Raw genomic sequence first — 24,660 nt, forward strand, 5'->3', positions numbered from 1 at the left:
GGTAACAAGCACCTGTTTCCAAAATTACTGTTTACATCCATTTATTTGTGTAGTTCTTCAGAAACTGGCTCTGTGGTCCAGCAGAGACTTCCAGAAAGTGAAGTGCAGGATGCCTGACAAAAGAGTATCTGAATTCCTGAACTGACACTACTGCTCTTTAGTTATGTTCTAGAATATCACATGTTGATACTTTGTAGTATTTAGGAACAGAACACCTGCTTTTCCTGAGTTTTACAAACATAGAGTTTATAAGAATGGGAAGTAGTAGATACTACCTGACCTGACTTGACATGGCTTTTGAACTACTATTTTTTAAATATTTTTATACAGACACAGACACACACACACACACATACACTGTGTATCTCTAGTCCCTTAGTTCATGTAGATTTCCAACAAACTAGTGCTTTTTTTATTACTTTTTTTCTTTAAATAGATACTGGAAAAATGCTTTCGTGAAGCAAATGCTGGGGAAAAAAATCATGTAAAAGTTGGATGCAAGTAAAAAATATCCTTTCATTAGCTTTTGGTTTATTTTGTAGAAAACACATTGTCATCAGTTTTGCTCTCTGCTTAATGAGAAGCTAAATGACAGCTCTTCAAAATGGTCTGTGGGAAGGAGGAACAGAAAATGTCATGTTAGTGTGCTCTGATTTGTTTCATGGCAGGATTTTATGGTGTGACAAAAATATTGCTTGCCCTCATCTCCTGTAGAGATTAAGTTAATCAGCCCAAGCTCAGCCTTGCTCCCTTGTAAGGACAGGCAGGAGAGACTTTGACAGGATTCTGTGGTAGTGGCAATGGTCCAGACGGCCCTGGCTCTCTTTCCTCTTGGACTAAGATTTGTTTTCTGCCATCTTCTAAATCCAAAAGAAAGCCATGCCTTTGGAGTACATATGTCAGTATGCATCCTCTTTGGCTGAGAGGACATTTTTCCCAAGTTCTGAAGTGTTATGCAGAAAGACTATATTAAGGAAGAGTTGACTTACTCTTTCATTTCAATGAAGCTGGAAAAGTTACTAGAAGAGTTGCTTTTTCGGTTATTTCTTAGCATTTTAGTATTTTTCATCGCTATGATAGCAGTATAAAAGCTTGGTGAAAATACCCAGTGTTCTAAACATTGAATACCACTGTTTTATGAAATTCTGCTGTCTGTGTCTTATGCTTGAGCAAGTGTATTAGAAATGTGTATCTTATGCTTGAGCAACTGAATGGAAATGTTGGGAAAAACTTTGTTTCTTGGTATATGAAGTCAGTGTCTTTAGTTTCCTTCAGACCGTAGTCTCAAGGCTTGAAAGGAGCACAGAAAACTTATTTGCATGTCCCTAAAGAAACTTGCAAACAAGATAAATCGCAACATCTTTGGGTTTCTTTGAAATTAAAAGTGCTGGATACTCTAATGAATTTCTAATACTTCTTCTCTTCCTCTAGTCTTGAAATACTGTACTTGACCGTCCCAGATAAGCTGGCTTGTATTGTTGCAGTGTTACCTTTGATAAAATCATTACTGATTATCATGTCAGAGACTTGCAATTGGAAAAAGCCACCCTAAGTTCCTATGGGCAGCTTTGATTCTGTTCTGTCATTTCAGTACTTAAATATGGAACCATGTTTTCATGTGGTTTTTTGATTTTGTAGTTAAACCTCTGTTTTTTCATATGCAGTCCAAAGCATTAAGGACTTTTGTCATGACTCTACTATGGTGTCAGAAAGGGTAAAAAGAGTGCTTAGAAGAGATTGGGTTTAGATCGTAGAATCACAGAATGGTTTGGGTTGGAAGGGACCTTAAAGATCATCTAGTTCCAACCTCTCTGCCGTGGGCAGGAACACCTTCCACTAGACCAGGTTACTCAAAGCCCTGTCCAGCTTGGGCTAGAAGACTTCCAGGGATGGGACATTGACAACTTCTCTAATCGAAGTATTTCTTGATCTCAAATTAGTCACTATTAGTGGCTTGAAAATACACTTAAACATCCAGTATTAAATAAAAATTGTTACTAACAGCATTGTCTGTACGTATTATAATTTTTTTATCGTTATCAAACTTTTTTTAACTTGCCTAAAGGTAGTGGGTAAAAGCATGTTTTTTAAAGTTATAAATTCTTAAATTTAATTCATTGGATTCTGGAATCTGAAAACAATCCGTTAGCAGAATTGCTTTGTTCTATATTAGCCGTGCAAAGCCCCCAGAAATGTGAAAAACTTGCTATTTTGTTCATGTTAGTAACAAAATACTGTCAATTCTGAGAAATCATAATGCTTGACAGTAGAAATAACTTGTCTGTATCTAAAATAATTCTCATGGAATTTTTATAACCTTTTTTAAAAAACAGCATTAGTTGAAAGTCATTCTTATGGCTATATTCATCATGGAAAAAAGAATAAATATAGAAAAACATTGGTTTTATGTATACAGAGATCTGTTTTATTGAAAGTGAAGTTTTTCTTTTAATCAGTAAATGAAAAAGAAATCTACGGGCTTTACTAGAGTTTGCATTACAAAACAGCATAATGATGCAGAAATTCTTAAATAGTGTTAAGTTCTTGTTTAGTTGCATATTTCAAATGTCTGCTTGACGTGCGATTGCTTGTGCTGGAATGTTTATTGCAGAAATGGAGCTTGAGCTCTGACCGGAGATTGCGCAGTCAGAGAAGCTTCTCAGAGTTGATCCTTTGCTTGAGTTGTGCTCAACTTCCCATATTTTTCCTTTTGCAGACCATGGTTTGCATGTGACACTAAAGAAAGGCCTGTTGCTTTACCAATTACTATTTCAGTTCCTACAGTGTTTTTTTATATATACTTCATTTTTGGACTTCTGTCATGGCTATTCACCTCTAACTGTGAAAGTGTTTTGACTTGTTCCAGAGTTTTAGGGAAGAATTTGCCTTTTGGTGGTGGGGAAGGGGAGATTTTGTGCAGTATTTCCAGACTGCTGGAAAAATTAGGATGTTCTCACTCTTTCTTGGAAAGTTATTCAATTAATTGTCTGCCTTCTGTTTAAAAAATTAAGTACTTTTTTGTCTTTCAGTTTGTCCAGCCTCCGTTTCCATTCACTGTGTTATTTTTTTTTTTTTGTGGGCTGGATAATATTACTAGTAATAGAGGGTTGTTTTTTTTTTTTTATTTGATATACCTTGTTGGAGTCTTTTCTAAAGCATAGTTCTTGAACTAATATAATCTCCAGAGACTGAGTTGTCAAGGCTAAAGATAGAACTTGCCTTTTTATTGGTTTATATCTTATTTTTTACAGCTATAGTTAGCACACAGTTTTATTTGCAGCAAACAGTCCAGGTCAGGTGACAGCAGGTGCTGTATGGCTGATGAGGTATTGTTGCTCTACAGAAAAATTAGTTACCTTTCTACTGGCTTTTTATATTGGAAACTTTGCTGGTAATTTTTTATTTTGTTTGTTTTTCATGGTGAAGGTAACACTTTTCAGGCAAAAGTCTGGTGGGAGAGCTAGAGGCAGCAATTTAAGCTATCGATTGGAGAACTTACTCTAGTTTTACCGTAGTGTATTAACCTAAGAGATCTAAAATTGCTTTACGTATTTAACAGCTCTTACAAGAGCTAATGCACTTTTATTTATGTCATTTGCAATAGTTCTTATGAACATGTTGGTGTCTTGCTAATTCTCATCTTGTCCAACTGACTAAGACTTACTTCCTGAAGTCTGGTTTCATGGATACCTGCCTGGAAAAAAATCTGGCAGACAGCAATTTCCCAGGCAGCAGATGTGGAGGGGGTTCTGTTTCCTTTGCTGAATGACACTATTTCTTAATGGAATTATACACTTTCTTTCTTTTCATTGATGTCTTTACCTGAGTTCTTGCAGGCTGCTGCAAAAAGAAGCCTTAGACTTTTGAGCTGGGACTGGACCAGTTTGTTTTCATTCTTTCATATCTCTGATCTGTCTGTACCATTTTATTGAAGGGAAATTATGTACCAGTATTTTCATCCATACTGCTAATTTTTATCCATGTTACTTTTGCTTTCTAGTGAGTGTTCTTTAGGGTGTTAACTCCCGTTGATCTAAATTCGTATTTTTAAGTGTGTATGTTTAAAATGAAAACCTTAGGACTCCTAAATTGGAAGCAGTAGATCTATATGTGCTGACTGGGGAAGAATCTGCCCTCCCAGGACAACCAAGAAAGCTGTGGGGATGTCAAAGGCCATTTGCTGATGTGACATTTATAAGTGACATTTGGCTTTCCTAAAAAGTTTGCCTAAGTAGTTACTTTACATTTTAGGTGAGGGGACAGGGCTTGCCTTATCTTTTTGGTGAATGTCAGAACTTTGAGAACTTGAAAGGATGTGAGGTCACTTTTTTCCACTGGGAAATGTTTTTGTGGATAGTGTTACCTTGTGGTGTGTCAGGTTGGCTGCTCATCTCCAGTTGCAGTTGTTACAGTAGCGGGGAACTCTAGACCTATGAGGCATTTCTTAATGCCCAAGTGCTGCAGTGGCTGTGGAATGCTACTTCCGTGGTGATAAACATCAGTCAGTTCTTTAACTACCAGTACTTCTTCTTCTTTTAACACTATTTAAATATATATTTATTTAAATAATATATAAGTGTACTTGCGTTCATCACATTTAACACAGTTTTCTCGAAAAGGGCAGCTTTAAGAAGCTGTACTTACACGTCATTTAATTCTAGTGTTAGACAAACATGGCTTGATAAATCATTTAAACCTAAAGTAGGCTATCTGTTTTCTTATTTTCTTTGTAGCCCTCCAGATAGTTCTACAACTGATTTAGTCTTTTAATCTAAGTATTCTAATTGATGGCAGAATGTGCCATCTTTGGTATGGAAGCTTTGAGGTTTGTAAAACTTGCCCACAGAACATGTCAAGCAATGCAAGTGAACCACTTTCAAGGAAATTAAGCTTCAAATATCCAGAAATCTTACTTGCTGTGAAATTAATATAATTTGACTTAATGGCTGTCAGCTTTTACTCCTGTTTCACATCTTCCTGAACTATTTTCAAATGAAATTGTACCTATTACTCCATAGATTTTACTGAAATATATTCTTGGTACTGTTTTGGTCTATGTTCTTCATCTTGCTTGAAGACTAGTTTTTCATCTGATAGTTGTTCCTAAAGATGCAACACTAAAGAGAATTAATTCTGACACTAAATTGAAATAATAAAGCACTAATGTAATAAATTAACGTTTGGATGTAAAGACTATTAACCACAATAAAATATGCTAGCATAGTGAAATTAGTGTTGTAATATATTGTTATAATTTTGAGTTTGGAGGGGAAGAAAGCCTCCACTGAAATACATTTTCTGGAATGCATCTTTAAACAATGTCAGCTTTCCATAATTCAGGCATAAAATAGTGCCTTGAATAGGTGTCATTCAGAACAGATCTGTTAATTCAAGATTCCTGAATCTAGTCAGGGGACAGAGAGGTGCTCTGGTTTGAAGGATCTATGACTTGCCCCCAGTTTTAGCGAAAGACTGAGATGTGTGGGTTCGTTACCTACACGTTTGGTTCAAACGGTGTGTGTAGTGGATGCTGACACTACTCTGGCTTGCCTACTGTATATGAGCTGATTTCACAGATTTGCACTACATTTTGTTTTACTTTATTTTAGGAGATGCTTCAGGTGGTAAGATTCATTGTTGATAATTCAAACAGTTCAAAAAAACTCTTTTTAAATAGAGTTGAGGTATTACTTTTCATCCAAGTTTGAAAATAGGCCATAATGACTAACTTCCCACTTGTAGCTCTTAAATATGCTCTCTCAGGATTTGACAGTTGGCCAGAAAGATCACTTATGTATGACAGGGCGTTATTATGAATTAGGATGGACACATGCAATTCAGGATCAGTCAGGTTTGTTAATTTAGTGTATGGGGGAAGCTTACAGTACTATAGAAATAGGAAAATGGCTACAATACAAGGAACTAAAATACGGATAGTTAAGAGTTTTAGATCTTAAGACTTACTTTGGTCTCTCCAAAAAAGGAAAAGTAGCAAAGAGTTTAAAGTTGGATAACTGCCTGTCCATCCAAGGAATGCAAATTTTGTATGCTGGTAATACCCATTAAGTATTTTTTTTTAGTTCTTTGAATGCTGGATAAATATTATAATAACCAAGTGTCTCAACAACAAAGTTTCAACCACATTTAATAAATCTTTATTTATTATATGCTTACACTAGATGATACTATGTCATAATGAAATGTGTATGGAGTAACATTTCAAAATAAAAAGATGCTATAATTGTGCACTGATATCGTAGATCATATACTGTGTTTTCTACTTTATGTCACTTATGAATCCTGAGATAATCTGTTTTGCTGAATTGGAGTAGGTTGATGGACTGTATTTTGAAATATCCTAGCAGTAAATTTTGCTATAAAATTGTGTTAACTCATACATCTGAATAAAACCATTACATAACTGTAGTTAGTTTTGAGATTAAGGAATGTAGCTGCAGAGTGAGGAAGTCTAGTGTAGTCATGGTAGGACTGGTAGTTTGATACATAAAACTTTGGAAATAGGTATAGACCAAAATTTGGGGAAAAATCCAGTTAATGTGAGACTGCTTAAGTCAAACTGAAGAAAATCAGTACATTTTAGATGAATCTAATGATAAGAAGTTAGTGTAACAACTTATGAAATTCAGTGTTAATAGATTGTATAGTTGATGTGTGTGTTAATGATAATTTTATGTTATAGTATTCTCTATTTTTAGAAAAACTTTAGGAAATCTTTGTGCTCATTTCTTCATAAAGAAACTTAAAGGAGTTTCCACAGTGGAATGCTTTTTTACAGCGTTAATGCTGGTTTTTCTCTCTGAAGGTTTAAGTGGTGCTAGAAACTTTTTTGGGACAAAATGGCACAAACAGAAAGATTGCTGAGACTGCTTGATGTTTATCAATCTTTTTTTGTACCTGATTGTGTCTCATTAAGGCAAGTGAGTGTGTGTATAACTGTAGTGTTTATCTACATTAGTGCTTAAAACTGTTTTGACAACAGTAGTAAGGAAGATGGTCAATATATAGCTTTTTTTTGCTTTTTTTTCTGTTGAAGAAAAAAAATCTTGCAATTAATGCAGGAGCCCCTGGCCCAGTAGCAGCACCAGTGAGCCAACAGGTGTGATGGGACAGAGCCAGCTCAGGTATTGTGGAAGAAAGTCATGCTTTGCAAACCTAGTGGAGTTCCTTGAAGTAATTGCTGACTATGAGGATAACAAATGCTTTTGATGAGGCTCTTCATTTAAGCTTTTTGTCAGATAGATGAATGAATGGAAGGCTGGTGATCAGTGTATAAAAAACAGATCAGTAATGGAGTCTAACAGGCGTGTGGTATTTCACAGTCATAAGGGATCTAAAATGGTGAATAATGATTAATTAATGATGATAGAGTAGTAAAAGTTAAAGATCTAGCAAACCAAAAAAGAAATTAATACTTGGTGCCTGGGTGGTTAAAAGTGATAGGTAAAATTCAGCCTTGATGAATGTTGAGTGAGTGCATGAGAGGAAAACCTCTCATCTTCTTGTACTTGTGTTACTGAATGTTGAACTAGCTTTGATTTATAATGCCTAGTTTTGTGAAAGAACCCATTTAGTGTACAGGGACTATAAAAATTAAGCAGATATTTCAGTTAATAACAAAACACCAGAGCAGTACTACTATATGCTGGACTTGCTCGTAATCCTCCTTCTGAGACACCTTTATTGTCATTTCCAGGGGCAGTATATGAGTCCAGACTGACCTTTGATTTTACTCCATGTATCTAATTCTTTTTAAACTTGTAAGTGTGGTGTAGTAGTGAATGAAATGAAGCCAACAGTGTATGTGGGAATGTTTGGTTTGTATGGGAGAACCCTCTGCATATTGTAATGGCTCCCTAGTATGCCTCTTTTTAATTTCATAATAAAATGGGTTTCATAGAATCATAGAATAGGTTGGGTTGGAAAAGACCTCCAAGATCATCAAGTCCAACCCCTGATCCAACTCCAATTACTATATCATGGCACTAAGGGCCACGTCCAATCTCTTTTTAAAAACCTCCAGGGATGGTGAATCCACCACCTCTCTGGGTAGGCCGTTCCAATGCCTGATAACCCTCTCTGTAAAGAATTTTAAATAGATTATGAAACTACTGATGATTTCATTGAACAAGTGTGATATAGAAAAGACTGTATCAGACCATGAAATTATTTGAGTGAAGGACACTATAAGGGAAGTTTTTTCTCTGTTCCTTTTCAGTCACCTCTGAAATACTGTTGCCATGTAAATGGAAGTCATATGTTTGCTTTTATAAACCAATTTATTTTAGTAATCTAATTTAACTGTTAAAAGGAAAGTGTCTGCGTAGACCTCAAAGCTAAACGGGAAAATTGCTCTGTAGTGACAGAATAAGGTAGAACTTAGCATTAGCTGAAAATACGTCTAAGCCACAGTATGTGTTTCTAAGAAGTACGAAATGTGCTGTATATAAAGAAGATACATACTAGAAATACATGGAAACCATCCAAGTGGGGAAAAAGTCCATCATAAAAATGAGGCTTTCTTATATTAATAAAGCACGTGAAACTGGTTGATGTATGGTTGCCTATTATAGTGATGTTTTAGTATCCTTTTTCTTTAAGAGGAGGAGGGTGTGGCTTTTAGAGGTCTTGAAGAAAAGATCTTCCTTCCTTTCTGTATTAGGAAAATAGTCAGGTGACATTGAAAGATCGAGCAAGATGAAATCAAGAAAGCTGAGAGATGAGTTGTCTCTGCAGCCATTGACAATAATGATCATGTCTCTTTTCATTTGATCTTTGCCCTTTTTCTCCTAGCCATTATAGCTACAACTCCATAGTGTATTCCTGGGTCTCTGACTTGCACCACTTTCAACCAGCACTGCCTTCTCACTGTTGAGCTTCTGTACTCCTCCCTGTTTGTTCACCAGTGATACCACTTAAAATAGCCATGCTTCTCTATTTCCCTTTGCACTGGGACAGCTTGTAGCGTACACAAGTTCTGCTTTAGCTAATGGAAGTGGTTCATGTTAAACACTAGGTATCCCAAATATTTTACTTCCATTATTCACAATTCTATAAAATTACCTTAAGCTTAGTCTTGTATTTGCAGTCCACCTCTAAAATAATACTGTGCTATTTTTTCTTCAGAAACATACTTCAGCTGATGAAATTAATTATTTTGAGAGTTGAGGATTTACAGGTCTCTTAATTATTATGGGGACACCACCCACCCTTACTGTTTTTAATGAAGGTTTTGAGCCGGGGTAGTTTATTCTCCGGAAACTCTAGAGAAGGGGAGCCGATTATTGAAGAACCTTTAAAATAAGCAACTCTTGGCATGTAGCTTCCTTAGATGTTGTTAGCATGATCTTGAAATGTGATTTGAAATGAATGTGAGATCAGTAGCTTAAATCTGTATTTCAGAGGTTTTTGGTTAAGTGTTTTACTTGCTAGAGTTCATACCTAAGGTCTGAAAGGTGAAGAACAGAACAGGAAACATTGTATATGGTGAATTCTGAATTAAACAGTATTGAAGTTTCCTTTTGTCTGTTAAAAGTGAATTTGTATACTGCTTTCCATCTTTATTTTAGAACTTTTAAAAAGTAACACAACAAAATACCTAGCATGCCTGAGAGACCAAGGAAACCATGACACTTTCTGTACTTCATGCTTCTTTTGGCATGGGCTTATATTTTAGCATTTCGAAAGAAAAAGTATGATACAAATGAAAGATTGATGTTAAAAATTTGTATGTATTCCTGTTTTTCCTATATTTTTGTATTCGGTGTTTAAAACATTCCCTCCTATAAAGAAAAAGACAGAATTTGGGCTTTTGAAGCAAGCCCTGAATTGAAGCAGGTAATTGCCCGGCTCCAGAGCAAACCCGGATTTTGAGAATTTAGTGCTTCTGCTTGACGTGCGTGTTTTCTGTGTTAGCCATGTCCATGGACAAATTGATTGACTCTACAGATTTGAAGGCTTCAGGGCAGATGGGACCCCAGATTTTGACAGTTCATCACCATCACTAATCTACTTTTAAAAATCCCTGGATGTGACCCAGCACTCTTGTGGATGTTCTTTGCCTGCTGTTTCTCACAGCATGGAGATCAATGCACAGAAGCTACCGGTGTACTTTGTACTGCTGTGCAAGCGGTTATGGTCCTCTACTGAATTTACCAAAGAATTGAAATTCTTTCCTGGATTTCCGGGATATTTACTGTGTATCTTTGCAAAAGGTGTTTGAGTAGTTTACAAAGTATTTCTTGCTAAGTTACACTTACCCTTCATAGCTTTACTTCTACATCTGTCTTGAGCTGTTCTTGGCTTCTTACTCTTTTATTACTGACCCGTTAAATGTTGTTTCATTGCCATTTGCTTTCATTTTTCATCATCAGTTTCAGTCCAAAAAGACAATCCTTGAACACGCTCAAGATGCAAAACTGTATTTTAGAGCAGTGAAAATACTGTGATACTTTTCTTGAGTTGTATAATTTTCATCATAGGTCAAAATGAGCCACTGTATGGAGAGGTAACTTAAAACAGGAATATTTTTATGAAGTTGACAAATTTAATAATATCCAGCCTTTAAAGTAATTATGATTATCCTTGTATTTACCTGTTTCCAAATTCTAGCATGATTTTACTGCTCATTCTCATTATATCTGAAGTAAATAATTTCTATCTTGCACACTTTAAAAGAGAGGACTGCAAGCCTATAAATAATTTTGATTTTGCTAGCATTTGATTTTTTTTAATAGTCAAAAGTCTCCTGAAAAGTGAGGGGGAACAACAGGTTTGAATTTGAGGTGAGGGATCAAAGACTATTATTTCAATCTGGATCAAATGTGTTCTCAATTATATATTCATGGAAAATAAGCTTTCAAAAAACTTATGCTCTAGCTTTTCTTTAGGCATAGTTACTTGATATATGTAACTGTCAAAGACTGATGGATCAGGTTTCAATCCTGAAAAAAAGGATTGAAAAATCCTTTAAAAGCTGAAAACAGTCAAATAAGGTCCAATCAGATCTGAACTGATCAGATGAAAGATATTTCTGGTCTAATAGCTCGCTGCCAACAAGTTAATGATAGATAGCATAGACACATAGTTATGAATTGGACAAGTAAATAGCAGTACTTCTCTGGCATGCCTTGTTAACATCCATCAGTTTGTATTTTATGACCTTCTTTATTTTTGCAGTTGTCACTTAAACAGTACCTAGCTGGGAGAGAAGATTCCCTAATACTCTTTAATTCTTTGTTTTGTAATTCCCTAGAATACTTGATCATTTTTCATTAGACACCAAATTAGTTGTTTTTAGCTAAATGACCAGGTTTAGTTTTTCTCCAAGAAGATGCTGTCCACTGAAGAATCATGTATACCTGTTGACAAATTTAGACTTAGCCTTTAAGTTGGGAAGTGTTTGGCACTTAGCAAGACCTTAAAACCGTCTTCTTCTTTGTTGTATTTTTCTGAGGTTTTTTTCAGTGGCATTTGTTTTTTTCATAGGGTTATGTTCCGTGGTAGCAAAGCCAGATGGGCTTGTGGCTGTTCGTTCCTAGATTTAAGTTGGGAGGTATAAAGCCAATATCTTGTTCATAAAAATTACCACTGATTTCAGTGAATAAAATGTGGGAGGTTGACTCTCCAAAATAAATTACTGTCATTGTCCTATTTACCAGTTGCCATTTCACGTTCAAGTCCCTACTGTGTGATACTTCGTGACTTTTTAATATTGGTGAACTGTTTAATATTACTGAACTTTTTAATATTGCTGAATGCAGTTTAATAGCATTAAAACTGCTATTTGTTCTTTTTGTATTTGGAAAAAATAATTTTTTTTCATGTAGGTGTGGAGCTAATTAAGGTAATTAATAATTCATAGAACTATGTTTGTTTTGGTATGGGAGGGAATTAAGCTTTGAAGAGTCCAATGGAAATGAAGGAGGAACAGCTGTTTCATATAACTGCTAACTGAATCATTAAATAAATGTGAATGATTTGTATGGAAAATTACCAGGGAAAACTGTTTCTTTATCTTGGCTCTTCAATTAGCAGCATGTGTAATTATTTTTCCAAATTCTTAATTTTGCTTGTTTTTTTGTTTTTGTTTTGTTTTGTTTTTTTCAGGATGGATTAGATGCTTTGGTATATGACTTGGATTTTCCTGCCTTAAGAAAAAACAAAAACATTGATAACTTCTTAAACAGGTGTAAGTATTTAATGTCTATAAGTATCAAAAAGAAAAAAGCTGTTCTAGCTTATTGGAAGGCAGCTGGGGATTTGGGGTGAATTAAGTTTTGGGCTGCAAGTTGTTTTAAGAGTCTGATTATTTATTTATTTCCCAGTGAGAACTGACAGCTACCTGTGCAAATCTTATCCCCTGCATTGATTCACTGGGCATTGAATGATTGAATGTCCAATCTGTTGCCCCTGTAAATGGCATTGTCTGCAGTGGCACAAAGCCTTTTAAGAGAAAGGCCTGTTGTTTTTGTTAGGGCAACTCTCTGGGTTCCCATAACTTGCTTTCTAATTTCATGTACTAGTATATGATAAGCAATTACCAGTAAAATATCATAATGATGCAGAGTGTCAAGAAATTGTGTTAAAAATTTGTTCACAGACTAGAGCATGTCTTTTGTAAACTTTTTTTTTAAGTATAAAAGGTCTCTTTACACGAATATCTTATACTGCATAGCTGCTGTATTTACTTGTATATTCAGCTGATGTGTCTGCAGAATTCTCTGTATTTACTCTGTATTTGTCCACTACCAGATTTCCTGCACATTTTACTCTAGAATAGCATTTTAAACTAACAAAGTTGATGTTTTTAATAGCAGTCATAGTTCCATATTTTTTGTAATTAAAACAAGCAAACAAACCACAAACAAACAAAACCCCCAAAAGGCAGTTAAAAATTAAGTCATTTCTAAAGGCTGCCAAACTGACAAATTCTGGAAATCATGGCAGAGATGTTAGCTGATTCAAGACTTGCTCCTGCCTATGGACTGAATGGGCAAACCTTGAAATTAAGCTAATATTATTAGATTTTTATATTTTTGTGGCAAATATAAAGTAATTTGACTAAAATAATTTTTGTCTTTGCTTTACTGTAATTTATGTCGGTGTTTTTTCTGTTTCCAAGGTTTTTTCAAATAGTTTATTTTGTGAAACTGAAAGCTATGATAGTGAATTTGTGGGGTTTATTTTATATTGTTCTCCATTTGTGGGAATTTATGAGTCCACTAAATCCAGTTGATGGCTCAGTTGCACGTAAGCTGGTTGTTGAAAAGCCTAAGCTCAAATGTTCTGTTTAACTTTTCACAGTTCAAATTGTATTTGATACCATACACTGAGTTACATGCACATTTGTATACTCAGTTATTTACTGAGAAGGTGTGGTGAAACTCTTGGAGAAAAGAGAAGTTGTATTAGGCAAGGAAATACTCATTGCATCAGATAATTTGAATGTAATTTTTATGAATAGTGAAATTATTAGTGAGTCTCAGAAAGCTTCACTTTTGCAATTGGGGCTGAGTGAAAGAAAACTTACATTTACAGTCTGATGATGAATATCTGTAGGCATAATTTATATACTGTGTTGTAAGATGTGACCTGAAGTAATATGAAGGTGGAGAACAGAACATCCTATTTCACTTAAAACCGCCTTTAGAACATTAATCTTGCACTATTTGCTGAAATATGAAAGTGAGCTGTGGATGTGCAAGTAGTTTTCTTACAGAGAACTGTCAAGTCTAATTTGCCTTGAACTTCTGTTAAAAAATAGACATTTTCATGTTTATTTTAGTTCTAATGGAAGACTGTTTAAAATGTCTTTTTGCAGTACTAGCGGTCCAGTTTGCACCATTATTGTAGAAGTTTAAAATAAGTTTCTAGTTGGCAAATAAAATGGGAGTTTGCTTCCTTTATGTTATAGACTGATTGACTTTATCCTCTCTTACTTGTCTCTAAGTTACATTGTATATTTGTGGAACCTCCAAAATCTGCTTCTACTGGTAGAGGTTTTGAGGATGATTTTTTTAAAGGTAGAACCTTATTAATTTTCTACCATATAGAATTAAAAGAATAAGGAACTTAGTATTAAAGATAGCTGAGAGCCCTACTTTCCAGTGGAGACTCAGTTCATTTCTACACAGAATCCAAGCTTATAACCAAACTTTAGAGCACGTTGGAGAAAGTGATTTTTTGCCAAGGGAGCCATCCGGCCTCTTTGTACAGCATGAGCTGTCCGGGCCCTCCACTGTTTCTGGGAAATAAGGAACTGCCTATTTGAATGTATTGCAGCCTGATAAACCTTGTTTAACAGACTTAGAATGTGGAGGTCAAATTTCCAACACTGTTATTACTAATGCATATTGTCTGAGGATAGTTGACTATTAGTCTGGAGATATATATATATATATACCAAACAATAAATTTCAATTTGCAACTGCTCACAAGCCTGGTTTACATTATTTAAAAATCCTTAGCTTAGATTGCCCTTCAGATGTATTTTCCTCGGTTCTGTTTTGTCCGCAGGTGAGGCTTGTGATTAAATACCATTTAAAGGATTCATATTGTGCTTAGATTTCTTTTGCACCAATGTCAAGCTGTTCATTCAGAAGTGGTGAACCTGAACCTCCTGTTGTGAGATTACTAGGCAGTAAGTTAACAATAGCTAGAAAATTGCTGTCATGGGAGTTGCTGCATTTTGGTTTTGTGCAGTCTTGCTCCTCCTCTACTATAGGTCAGTTTTCACCAGGGCAAATAAGGCAATGCATTATTTGTTTGAATTACTGAATATTTTGATCCTTGTGTGAAAGAATTTGTCAGAATTTGCAATTTTACTGTAATTTATTGAAGTCAGCTAGTGATATGCTGCATTGTAAAGGGTTGGCTTTACATTAGACAGTAATGCCACAGTGTATTTAGTCAAACAAAACTATGTTTGTTCCTGTTGCGGTAATAAAATCTTACTGAATTTTTATTGTACATGTGCTGCTTTTGTTTTAAATTGTGGCCTGTGTAGGTAGAAATCTAATGGCAATTTTCTGTCGTCTGCCTCATCATTTTTTAATAATTTTAAAAAATTAGATTTTTCCTCCTTTCTCTTCCCCTGTCCTTATTTCTTTCTAAACTTTACTTTTAGGCCTAGAATATTATTTTTGAAAATAAAATATCATTGCATAATTTATTAGAAGCATATCTGTTTTAGTAGAACTTCCTTGCTTTTAGAAATACTGAAGCATGAAGCTTTTCTACGTAATCTCATGCCAGTGTTGACCCACATGGATTAAAATAGACTGTTTTAATCTTTGACCAAATTTGGAATTAGAATATCTACCCACTGGGAGTTTGTAAATTATTGTAGTTTATAGAATGACAGGTTTATATAAATAATTGCAATGATTCCCACTGCATGTTTTAAATTAAAATCTACTTTTTTTTAGTATTAGGAATCATACAAGTGCAGAAAAGTGAAAGTTTTTTTTTTAAAAATATTTTTCAAGTTTCTCATAGTGTATTTTCTGATACTTTCCCAAATGTGTTGTATATTTATTCAGAAATAATCTTTTTATGCCGATTAGCTTACAGCAAGATCATGCTGGATATGAAATTTTTGTATAGCTTTTTTTTTTTTGCAGGTAGTTATTTTTAAATAAATTCCTAAATTAAGATCTGCAATGTGATTGTGCAGTAGAGTCCTTGCATTATGTTTATGTCAGGTTTTGGTTACTGTGGTAATGAGAATGAGGTCATGTATTCTGCAGAGAACTTTTCAGTAGGAAGGTAGGTTCTTTGAGCAGTACTTCTTAAAAACTATGAAAAAATGAAATTAGATGACTGGGTTTAATTGTTGATTATATAAGAAATGTGAATTTTGTTCTATGTAGATAAAGACACGGTAAATAAAATGAGAGATCTGCGCATGAAAGCTGAGGACTATGAAGTGGTGAAGGTGATCGGTAGAGGGGCATTTGGGGAGGTTCAGTTGGTAAGTTAAGCTTCTATTTGTGCATTTGACTGTATTCTGTAGTATTTGCTCATGCATCTGTTTCTGAGTACAGGGTTCAGAAGATGCAGTCTTAGGATATTAAAGCCTTTAGCTCAGTGAAATTTTATTTCTTAATAACTCATGGAAATGCTTTTGAAAATGTCATTTTTCAGTACTGTCCAAGTGCACAAGTACTTGCTCTGCATTGTAGTCATTCTTCTCTGTTAAAATGAAATGTTTGTTCCTCATAATCAAGAAAATTAGCCTTTACCACTCTTTACATGGACACTTGAAGAAGTCTTAAGGACTAGAAGAGTTTCTACCAGTTCAGGGACTACACCAGGTTTTTGTGGACATAGTTCTCGCACATGAGAGATGTGTGTTGTTTGTGATAATGTTAGCAGCCAGGCTTGTGCATCGTGCTTTATTTAATTGAGAGGTGATGGAAGAAACTGGAAATCTGGCAGGAAGTATGCACATCTACTAACGAACTCTGGAAAATGCTTGTAGTTTTAACTTTGTAGTATTTAACAGGTGCCAATATTTGTCCTTTTAAAGACACGTGCAAATTACATAAGCAACTGTTATGCCTATGGACTTCTATGTTGAATAGTTCCAGCAAGTATTTTAAAAGTAGTTCTTTGTCAGATAATGGAATGTAATTATTTTGTAGGCCTACAGTATATAATCCTTTATAAAAATGTGAAGAGTCTTATAGAACATGTTGAATAGTGAAGCAGGAAAAGTGATGTTTTCAGTGATGTTCTTTATATGTTAATATGGCAAACTAATATGTTCCATATGTCACATTTGTCTTCATAGGTAAGGCATAAATCCTCAAGGAGAGTGTATGCTATGAAGCTTCTGAGCAAATTTGAGATGATAAAAAGGTCAGATTCTGCATTCTTCTGGGAAGAAAGGGATATTATGGCTTTTGCTAATAGTCCCTGGGTTGTTCAGGTATAGTGATATTCTTTTTCAAATATTTTCGTTATAGAATAGTTTGGTTACAACATTGCATAACTTGGAATTGCATGTTATCTTTTTTGCATTTCAAAGTCTCTTGTTTTATTGGTCTGTTAGGGAAATACATTATTGACATTAGGAATGCTGTACAAAACAGTGGATACTACACTTGCTTCAAAACTGTATTTTGTCACAACATTTAAAAGATGTCAAGCTATTCTGTTTATTATTAAAGCTCTTTGCCAGATATATATTGGTGAGTCTGCTCTGTAGTAATTCTTTGAGGCATCCAGCATACCAGAAAGATATGCTTAAGACACAGCTTCCGTATATTCTAATTTCTTCGTGTGTCTTTGACTGCAAATTGTGCCTGCTCTGGTTATTTTTCCCTCATTTCAGTGTTATCACTGACAATTTTTTGGGAAGCAGTGCTGCCTTTGAGGTTCTAAGGAGCGTGGCTGAACCAATCATGCATTGTGTGCACATGTCAACTTGTTAATTTAAACTGTTCTTACCCTTAAGCATATAAATTCTTTTGTTAGGTTGGAATTATACAATCTCATTCAAGATTTATCTAAATCAAATTACTGCATTCCTGTCTGTCTGGGTGTGATTGTTCAGAATAAAACTTCTATGAATTTCATAAAATTTTAAGTTAAGAGACTTAAGTCTGCTCTGTTGAACAGAGCATTGACAAATTTAAGGGAAATATTTTTATTTAATTGTATAAAATTTAGGCTCAATTTCTATACAATAAATATGTCGACAATAGAAAAATAAACATTTAGTGATAATACAAATAGAATCAGGCAGATGTTTGGAACACAGTTTCATGTTTGCATATTTGTCAAGTACCATCCTAGTGAGAAAGAAGCATTTTACCTTCTTATGTAATAAACATTCTTTGAATTGATCTCAAGATTTATTACGTCAAGTTGACTAACCTTAACTTGTAACCAGCACTCGGCTTCTCCCATTGTAATATAAAGGGATGGAAGATCTGTCTGAAATGCACTCTAGAGGTTGATTTATTTTTAGGAGATCTGCAAGATGATGCAAAGTTGATTCAGTAGTTGTAGCAATTCTGTTGCTTTGTAAATCAGTTTGTGCAGAAATGCCTTTGATTTCCGACAAGCAAAACATTAAAGATAACTGGAATATTCAGTGACTTATTTTTTGTTTATTTGCTTTTTACAGTTATTTTATGCATTCCAAGATGACCGTTACCTTTACATGGTGATGGAATACATGCCTGGTGGGGACCTTGTGAATTTAATGAGTAACTACGATGTTCCAGAGAAATGGGCCAGATTTTACACTGCTGAAGTTGTACTTGCATTAGATGCAATTCACTCAATGGGTTTTATACACAGGTGAGAAACTGAAAAGTGTTGTTACATGGTGAGGTTTTATTCCTGGTGCTGCCAGAATGACTTCAGTTTGTTTAGGCAGTTTTAATACTTATGATGTTAGTACTTCATTATTATTTCATAATTATTCCATCTTACAGCTTCAAAAGTTCTTCCCATCAGAAACTTTAAAATCTGAGGAGATGCAGTCAAAGTAAAGGCTTTCAGCAGGCCGGTGTTGGGGAGTAATAAAATTGTTCCACTGTACCAAGAGATACAAGAATAAAAATGGTACAGGCATGTTGGCCCCAAAATAGCTGTTTTCTTTTGATTAGAAAAAGCTGTTTTGGGAATTTGATCACAGTAGTATCCACTGTTAGGAATTATTAATTCTGCTAGGCATTTGAAGCCTCAGTGACCCATGAAACAAGAATCTGTGAACAATGTGAGGAAAATCTCCCAGCCATATGTTTTCTTGTAAGGGGCAAGATGCAAAATTGAGATGCAGAGCAAAGGGACTTAGCTTAGTTTCATCTGCACTTACCCTGAAGTGAAATGCAGTCACTTCTCAGATAGGTAGAGAAGTTTTCTTTTTGATATTTGAAATTGTATCTGTTGTTAGCTTTAAATTGCATTAACTGGGAACAGAAGAGTAATTTTTTCAACAGAAAATACAGGAAGAGCTTGAGTAGTGTATAGTGTACTCTATAGTGTATACATTTTCAATTTGTAATTTGGTCACAAGATCAGTGTAAACATGTAAGCTTTTGCAAAAAAGCAAACACAAAGCAAAACAAACTACTAATCCATTGCTTGAGTAGGATCTAGAGCATCATTAATTATGTAGCTATGCTGCATCTAATGGATAAATTATCTGGCTGAATGAACCATTTGTGCATGTGTATTACAAGCTTTAGAAAGCAGGCATTAGAAGTTGCCTGCAGCACAGCAAGCTTTTTTCGTGAAAATTTGGATTATTTTGAAACCAGCAGAGATTTTTGAATTTCTTTTCCACTGGAGTTAATCTGTTCAACTCTGAGGAATGAAAAGAAACTGATGAAAATGTGGGCCCACTGCTCAAGGGATCAGGGACAGAGTGACAAAGGACATGGAAATTACTTTTCTGCCTTTGCCTCTGCCGTCATTGGTAGGATCTGCCTTCAGGCCTGTCAGGGCCCTGTGCCTAGTGGCAGAGCTTGGGAGAGTGAAGCATTACTCTGGCAGAGGAAGTTCAGTCTGAGTCCCAGTTGTGCAAATTGGACATGCACATGTCCAAGGCAGCAGGTGGGATGTGCCAAAGGTCATGAGGGAGCTGGCCATGAACCTTATGATACTGCTCTCTGTCACCTTTGGAGGGCTGCGGTGATTAAGAGGTTCCTGATGACTGGAAGGAAGCAAATGGCACACCTGTCTTGCCCCAAGAAGGGCCAGGAGCAGAGGGCCAGGGGAGCTGCAGGCTAGTCAGCGTAAGGGCAGTTGGATTAAATTCTCAGGAAACCAGCTAAGCATGTGGATGGGAAGGTTATTGGAAACAGCTATGAATTTATAAGGGTAAAGCATGCTTTACCAATCCAGTCGCCTTCTGTGATGATGGGCTTCACTGATGAGAGGAGAGCAGTGTGTGTTGTTTGTCTTGACTTTAGCAAGGTTGTAGATGTAGCCAGACTAGAAAGGTGCAGTTTGAATAGGTAGAACAAAGGATTGTACTGTCCAGCCAACAGTCAGCTACCAACGATTCCTCAGAAGTTTCATACTAGGGATTAGCACTATGTTTTCATTCACAACATGAGCAGTGTTCAGGCAAGACAGAAAACATCACTCATGAGCTGCCCAGCAGGACTTTTTAGAAAAGGTGGAGCCAGACTGTATTTGCATGCCAAAAAGATGAAAGGCAATGGATGACACAAGTTGCAGCAAGGGAATATCTAGCTATTCACTAGGAATTGTTTTCTCGACTATGAGGGAGGTCAAGCAGTGGAAGAGAGTCCTGAAGACGTTGTGGAATCTCTGTCCTCAGAAAAAAATCAGAACTTGCCTGGATTTTATCCTGAGTAAGCTAATATAACTTCGAAGTTGCATCTAACTTGGTAGCTATACTTTGGTCAGGCAGTTAACTGAGAGTCTTACAAAAATCCCTCACAACCAAAATTATTCTCTGAGTATACTGGTACATTTGCACTACATTTGATTTGACAGTTATGGCCAGAGTTCTTCTTTGAAGTCTTTGAAATATACTTTTTCCTGAAATTCATGTTATGCTGTCTTGATAATTCTGCTTCAGTATATTCAGTAACATCACCATGCTGCACTTTACCAGTTACTTTATGAAAACTTCTGTTCTGTAATGGAAGTACTTTGTGGAAAAGGGTATAAGGCAATACTTAATACTGCTTTTCAGTCACAGGAAAATAGTTGATCACATTAATAGAATTCTGAAAATGACATCTCTTAAGTTATTCCCTTAAAATAGAGGTGGTACAGAGAAGAAGTTATATTTTCAATGTCTGTTTGAGATAGCTCACTCATACTTCAACCAGTGAGTGTTTTTTTAGGAACTTGAGGTTCAAGATTGATGTCTAGATTTATTAAATTTGGAGACTTAAGGCTGTGTTCTCACGTCTGTTATACTTTTTTAAAATGCTGTAGTTCAGCAGTCTGTGTGTTGGACATGATACTTAGAGAAAAGAGAAAAAAAATGGAGGTAGTGGTGGTGCTTTAATGTTGCATCTGAAAGGCAGTTGACTTCTATTGTTTTACTAAGTTCAATTGATTGATTTATTTACTTTTTAAAATACATGTTTTTCTCGTTTCAGAGATGTGAAGCCTGATAATATGCTGCTAGATAAAGCTGGTCATTTAAAATTAGCTGATTTTGGTACTTGTATGAAGATGAACAAGGTAAACATATGTTTGTAATTTCACTTTTCTGTTTGTGAAAGGAAAACATACTTAAAAGTGCAAAGAAAATATGCTGAAAACTTTTCAGCTAGATGAGGAGAGTTGAAAGTTCCACTCTGTTCCCATTACTATTCTTCATGGTCTTAGTGAAAGGTGTCCCTGCCCATGGCAGGGGGTTGGAACTAGATGATCTTTAAAATCCCTTCCAACCCAAACCATTCTGTGATCCTGTGATTCATTGATCTTACTCAACGACAAGTTAAAATGCAGAAATGGTGCTTCGAGTACTGATTTCTAGAGAAAGTTTCTGAAGTCAAGCCTTTGATTGTCTCTAGATCCTCAGGGTTATTTCTTTACGTCTTTGGTTATGAAAAGTTAATGAGAAGAAGTGAGATGATTTTTATGTAGTGTGTCAGTAATGAGAGAATCAAAACTGATGTGCAAGTCGCTGAATACCAGTTGTACTTATTAGCCACATGCTGACATAGCACAAGGAAAAATCTGAAGGAAACAGGTGTCATAGAATTATTTCTTTTTAAAAAATATATCCTGAGGTCATTAAAAAAATATTTTGCAACACTATTTCACATACCACGAAGCACTGTTGTTCCCTACACAAAACTGATTGGTTTGTGTCAGCCTGCACGTATATTTGAGGAAAACAATCTGAAATATGTGGTACTTAGTAGAGTCAGTGTAATATGTACATTGTATTCTCATCATATTCCAGGAGCTTTGAATAAATTACTGTACTTGGCTGCTTTGCTATAAATAAAAGGCCACAGTGAAAACCAAATGCAGGTTACATGTACAAATTCAAGAAGTTTTCTCACTAACAGCCCGCTTCAGTAGAATAGCTGACACAAAATTTGGCTTTATTTTGACTTAATATAGAGTTATTCCTGACTGATTATGTTCTTAACAATGAGGAATTTTGAAATACAGAAAAGCATTATCCTGCTGCTTAAGCTGTATGTGCAAAAAAAAAGAATAGGAAAAATGTTGCAAAACTTTGCTGTACATTAGCATCACTGAAGTAAACTCATGTCAACAACACCTTTGATTTTTTACTGCTCTGAACAAAGCTGGCCTATGAGTCTTGAGCCTAGTCTTGGTTCCTCTAGTGTTTTGAAAGAGAAAGGTTACTCTGTAGAAGAAAAGCTGCTCAGCACAGGAGCTTAATTTAGGTGCATTCTGGATTTGCTGCACATGCAACACTGAATTAATATTTGTTTTATTTACTTAGTTATATATTTTAATGGAAGTTTTTCTACTGATCCATTTCTAGGGATGGCATAGAATTATTTCAGAAGTGCCTTAGTGGCACTTGAAAAGTGTGCGTGGTTGCAGCATTCTGGATGACAGCTCCAGTGTGACTGATCTCAGATCTGCCAGCCCTTTCTCAGGGGCGGGAGGAACGTCAAATGTTCTTCTCACTTGTTACCTGTTTCGAAGCCTATCTACTTAGAGTTTGAAAGCCCTGCCTACATTTAGTCTTCCTGGCATTAAGTATATTGAGTCAGAGGCAAAAAATTTGTACTTCATCTGTTCCTGTCAGCAAAATCCCTGATGTTGACCCATTTATGCTAACAGAGGAACTTTCGCTATTTACAGTACATCCTGTCAGTATATGACACATTTATATTGGCATGAGCAGTGTGTGATGGGCCTAGGTGCAATTCTCACTATTTCTTGGGTACAAACAGAAGTTTTTAAAGTAACTTTCACTGTGTTTGACAGATCTGGTGGTTTGTTCTGGATGTAGCAGTTTAGACTTTAAAAATATTAAAATACCCGTTCAAAAAAGAATGTTTGTTGACAAAAGTTGATGTAGATCTGTTAATGTTGCTTAGGGTGCATAAACTCTTAGAAATTACTTGCAACTTTGGATCTTATATTTGGGCCTGTGTGTTTTCCTGCTCTTTGTAGGAAGGTATGGTACGATGTGATACGGCTGTGGGAACACCAGACTATATCTCTCCTGAAGTACTGAAGTCCCAGGGAGGTGATGGTTACTACGGGCGAGAATGTGACTGGTGGTCAGTTGGAGTCTTCTTGTATGAGATGCTTGTAGGTGAGTAGTAGGAAAATCAGAATTGACTACACTGCTTAACCAGACTTAAAAAATAAAGTTGTTTTCAACTTTATTACTCTTTTGACATAAACTGTGGTTTACTAATCCTGATATTTACAGAATATGTTCTAGAAAAATTCAATCACAGTTCTTAAACATTTGGCCTTGCCTCTCGTTCACTCGGTTGCTTACATTGTTTGATTTGTAGTTCATATATTAAAAATCAAATCTATAATACTTTTGATTTGCTTTTTAACTTTTGTGGTTCTGCTTTTTCAGGGGATACACCTTTTTATGCAGATTCTTTGGTTGGAACGTATAGTAAGATTATGAACCATAAGAACTCCCTTACTTTCCCCGATGACAATGACATTTCTAAAGAGGCAAAAAACCTTATTTGTGCCTTTTTAACTGATAGGTAAGACTTAAATTTTATTCAAAACAAAAGTAAGCCTTCACTAAGACAATTTCTTCTCATGTTGAAAGAAAATACGTATTTGTTTTATGTGGGTTTTTAAACTGCTCAAGAGAAGTGAAATTCTTACTGTCTCAGCATGAATGGAGTGTAACAACTTGGCAGCTGCCTGACCAGTCCATGATGCAGAGCTTCTTATAGACAAGAGTTAAAACCAGACTGTATTCTGAAATGTAGCTGTCGTGCTCATGTAGTTATCTTCTTATAAAAACTTCTGAGTTATGTCTACTTCTTACCATAGTTTGAGGGGTGTTTTATTGTCTTTGTTCTTATATTATGCCTTAAAATGAGTCTTTCCTTCAGAATAATTTACGTAATCTCACATGTTTAACCAAACTGGTCTTTAACAGGGAAGTGAGACTGGGACGAAATGGTGTAGAAGAGATTAAACGGCACCTTTTCTTCAAAAATGATCAATGGGCTTGGGAAACGCTCAGAGACAGTAAGTATAGTGCTCTTCTCAGAGATGGTGATCTGGCTTACTTATGTATCATGTTAGCAAAAGGACTGCTGTATTTTGTTTAAAGGAATTTAAAATTTTATTTACTCTGTACCAAGGAAATAGGTTTCTTAGTCACTTGAGTAATATAATGATTATTATCATACTATTTTGCATTTTTTCTAGCTGTAGCACCAGTTGTGCCTGACTTAAGTAGTGACATTGACACTAGTAATTTTGATGATCTGGAAGAAGACAAAGGAGAGGAAGAAACATTTCCCATACCGAAAGCATTTGTGGGCAACCAGCTTCCTTTCGTAGGATTTACGTATTACAGCAACCGTCGGTACGTATGCAGAAAGCAAGCTCATGGTGTATTCTTTTGTCAGCAGTCTCTCTGACTCTTACCAACCAGTATTTAGATGTAAGTCTATTTGGATTCTTAATAACAATTCAGAATGCTAATAA

General features: G+C 35.5%; 1 protein-coding gene across 5 annotated transcripts in view; it reads left to right on the forward strand.

The window, feature by feature from the left end:
- The window catches only part of ROCK1 (Rho associated coiled-coil containing protein kinase 1), an 88,390-nt gene that overhangs the window by 20,286 nt on the left and 43,444 nt on the right, over positions 1-24,660 (forward strand). For 4 of the 5 annotated variants that reach the window (XR_003542574.2, XR_003542573.2, XM_027731235.2 and 1 more), the window contains exons 2-10: positions 12,127-12,208; positions 15,891-15,991; positions 16,814-16,951; positions 18,155-18,330; positions 21,120-21,204; positions 23,134-23,278; positions 23,558-23,696; positions 24,104-24,195; positions 24,379-24,538. Coding sequence is in view for 3 of the 5 variants with exons in the window: in XM_027731235.2 (XP_027587036.1) it covers positions 12,127-12,208; positions 15,891-15,991; positions 16,814-16,951; positions 18,155-18,330; positions 21,120-21,204; positions 23,134-23,278; positions 23,558-23,696; positions 24,104-24,195; positions 24,379-24,538 (1,118 nt within the window). In the remaining 2 variants the exon portion in view is untranslated. Of the gene's footprint in view, positions 1-12,126; positions 12,209-14,552; positions 14,660-15,890; positions 15,992-16,813; positions 16,952-18,154; positions 18,331-21,119; positions 21,205-23,133; positions 23,279-23,557; positions 23,697-24,103; positions 24,196-24,378; positions 24,539-24,660 lie in introns of those variants that run through there. The other variant, XM_027731237.2, reaches the window with a different exon arrangement.

This window comes from Pipra filicauda, unplaced genomic scaffold, assembly GCF_003945595.2.
Source record: "Pipra filicauda isolate LSUMZ 115617 unplaced genomic scaffold, ASM394559v2 scaffold154_size2910363_pilon, whole genome shotgun sequence".
NCBI classification, from domain to species: domain Eukaryota; kingdom Metazoa; phylum Chordata; class Aves; order Passeriformes; family Pipridae; genus Pipra; species Pipra filicauda.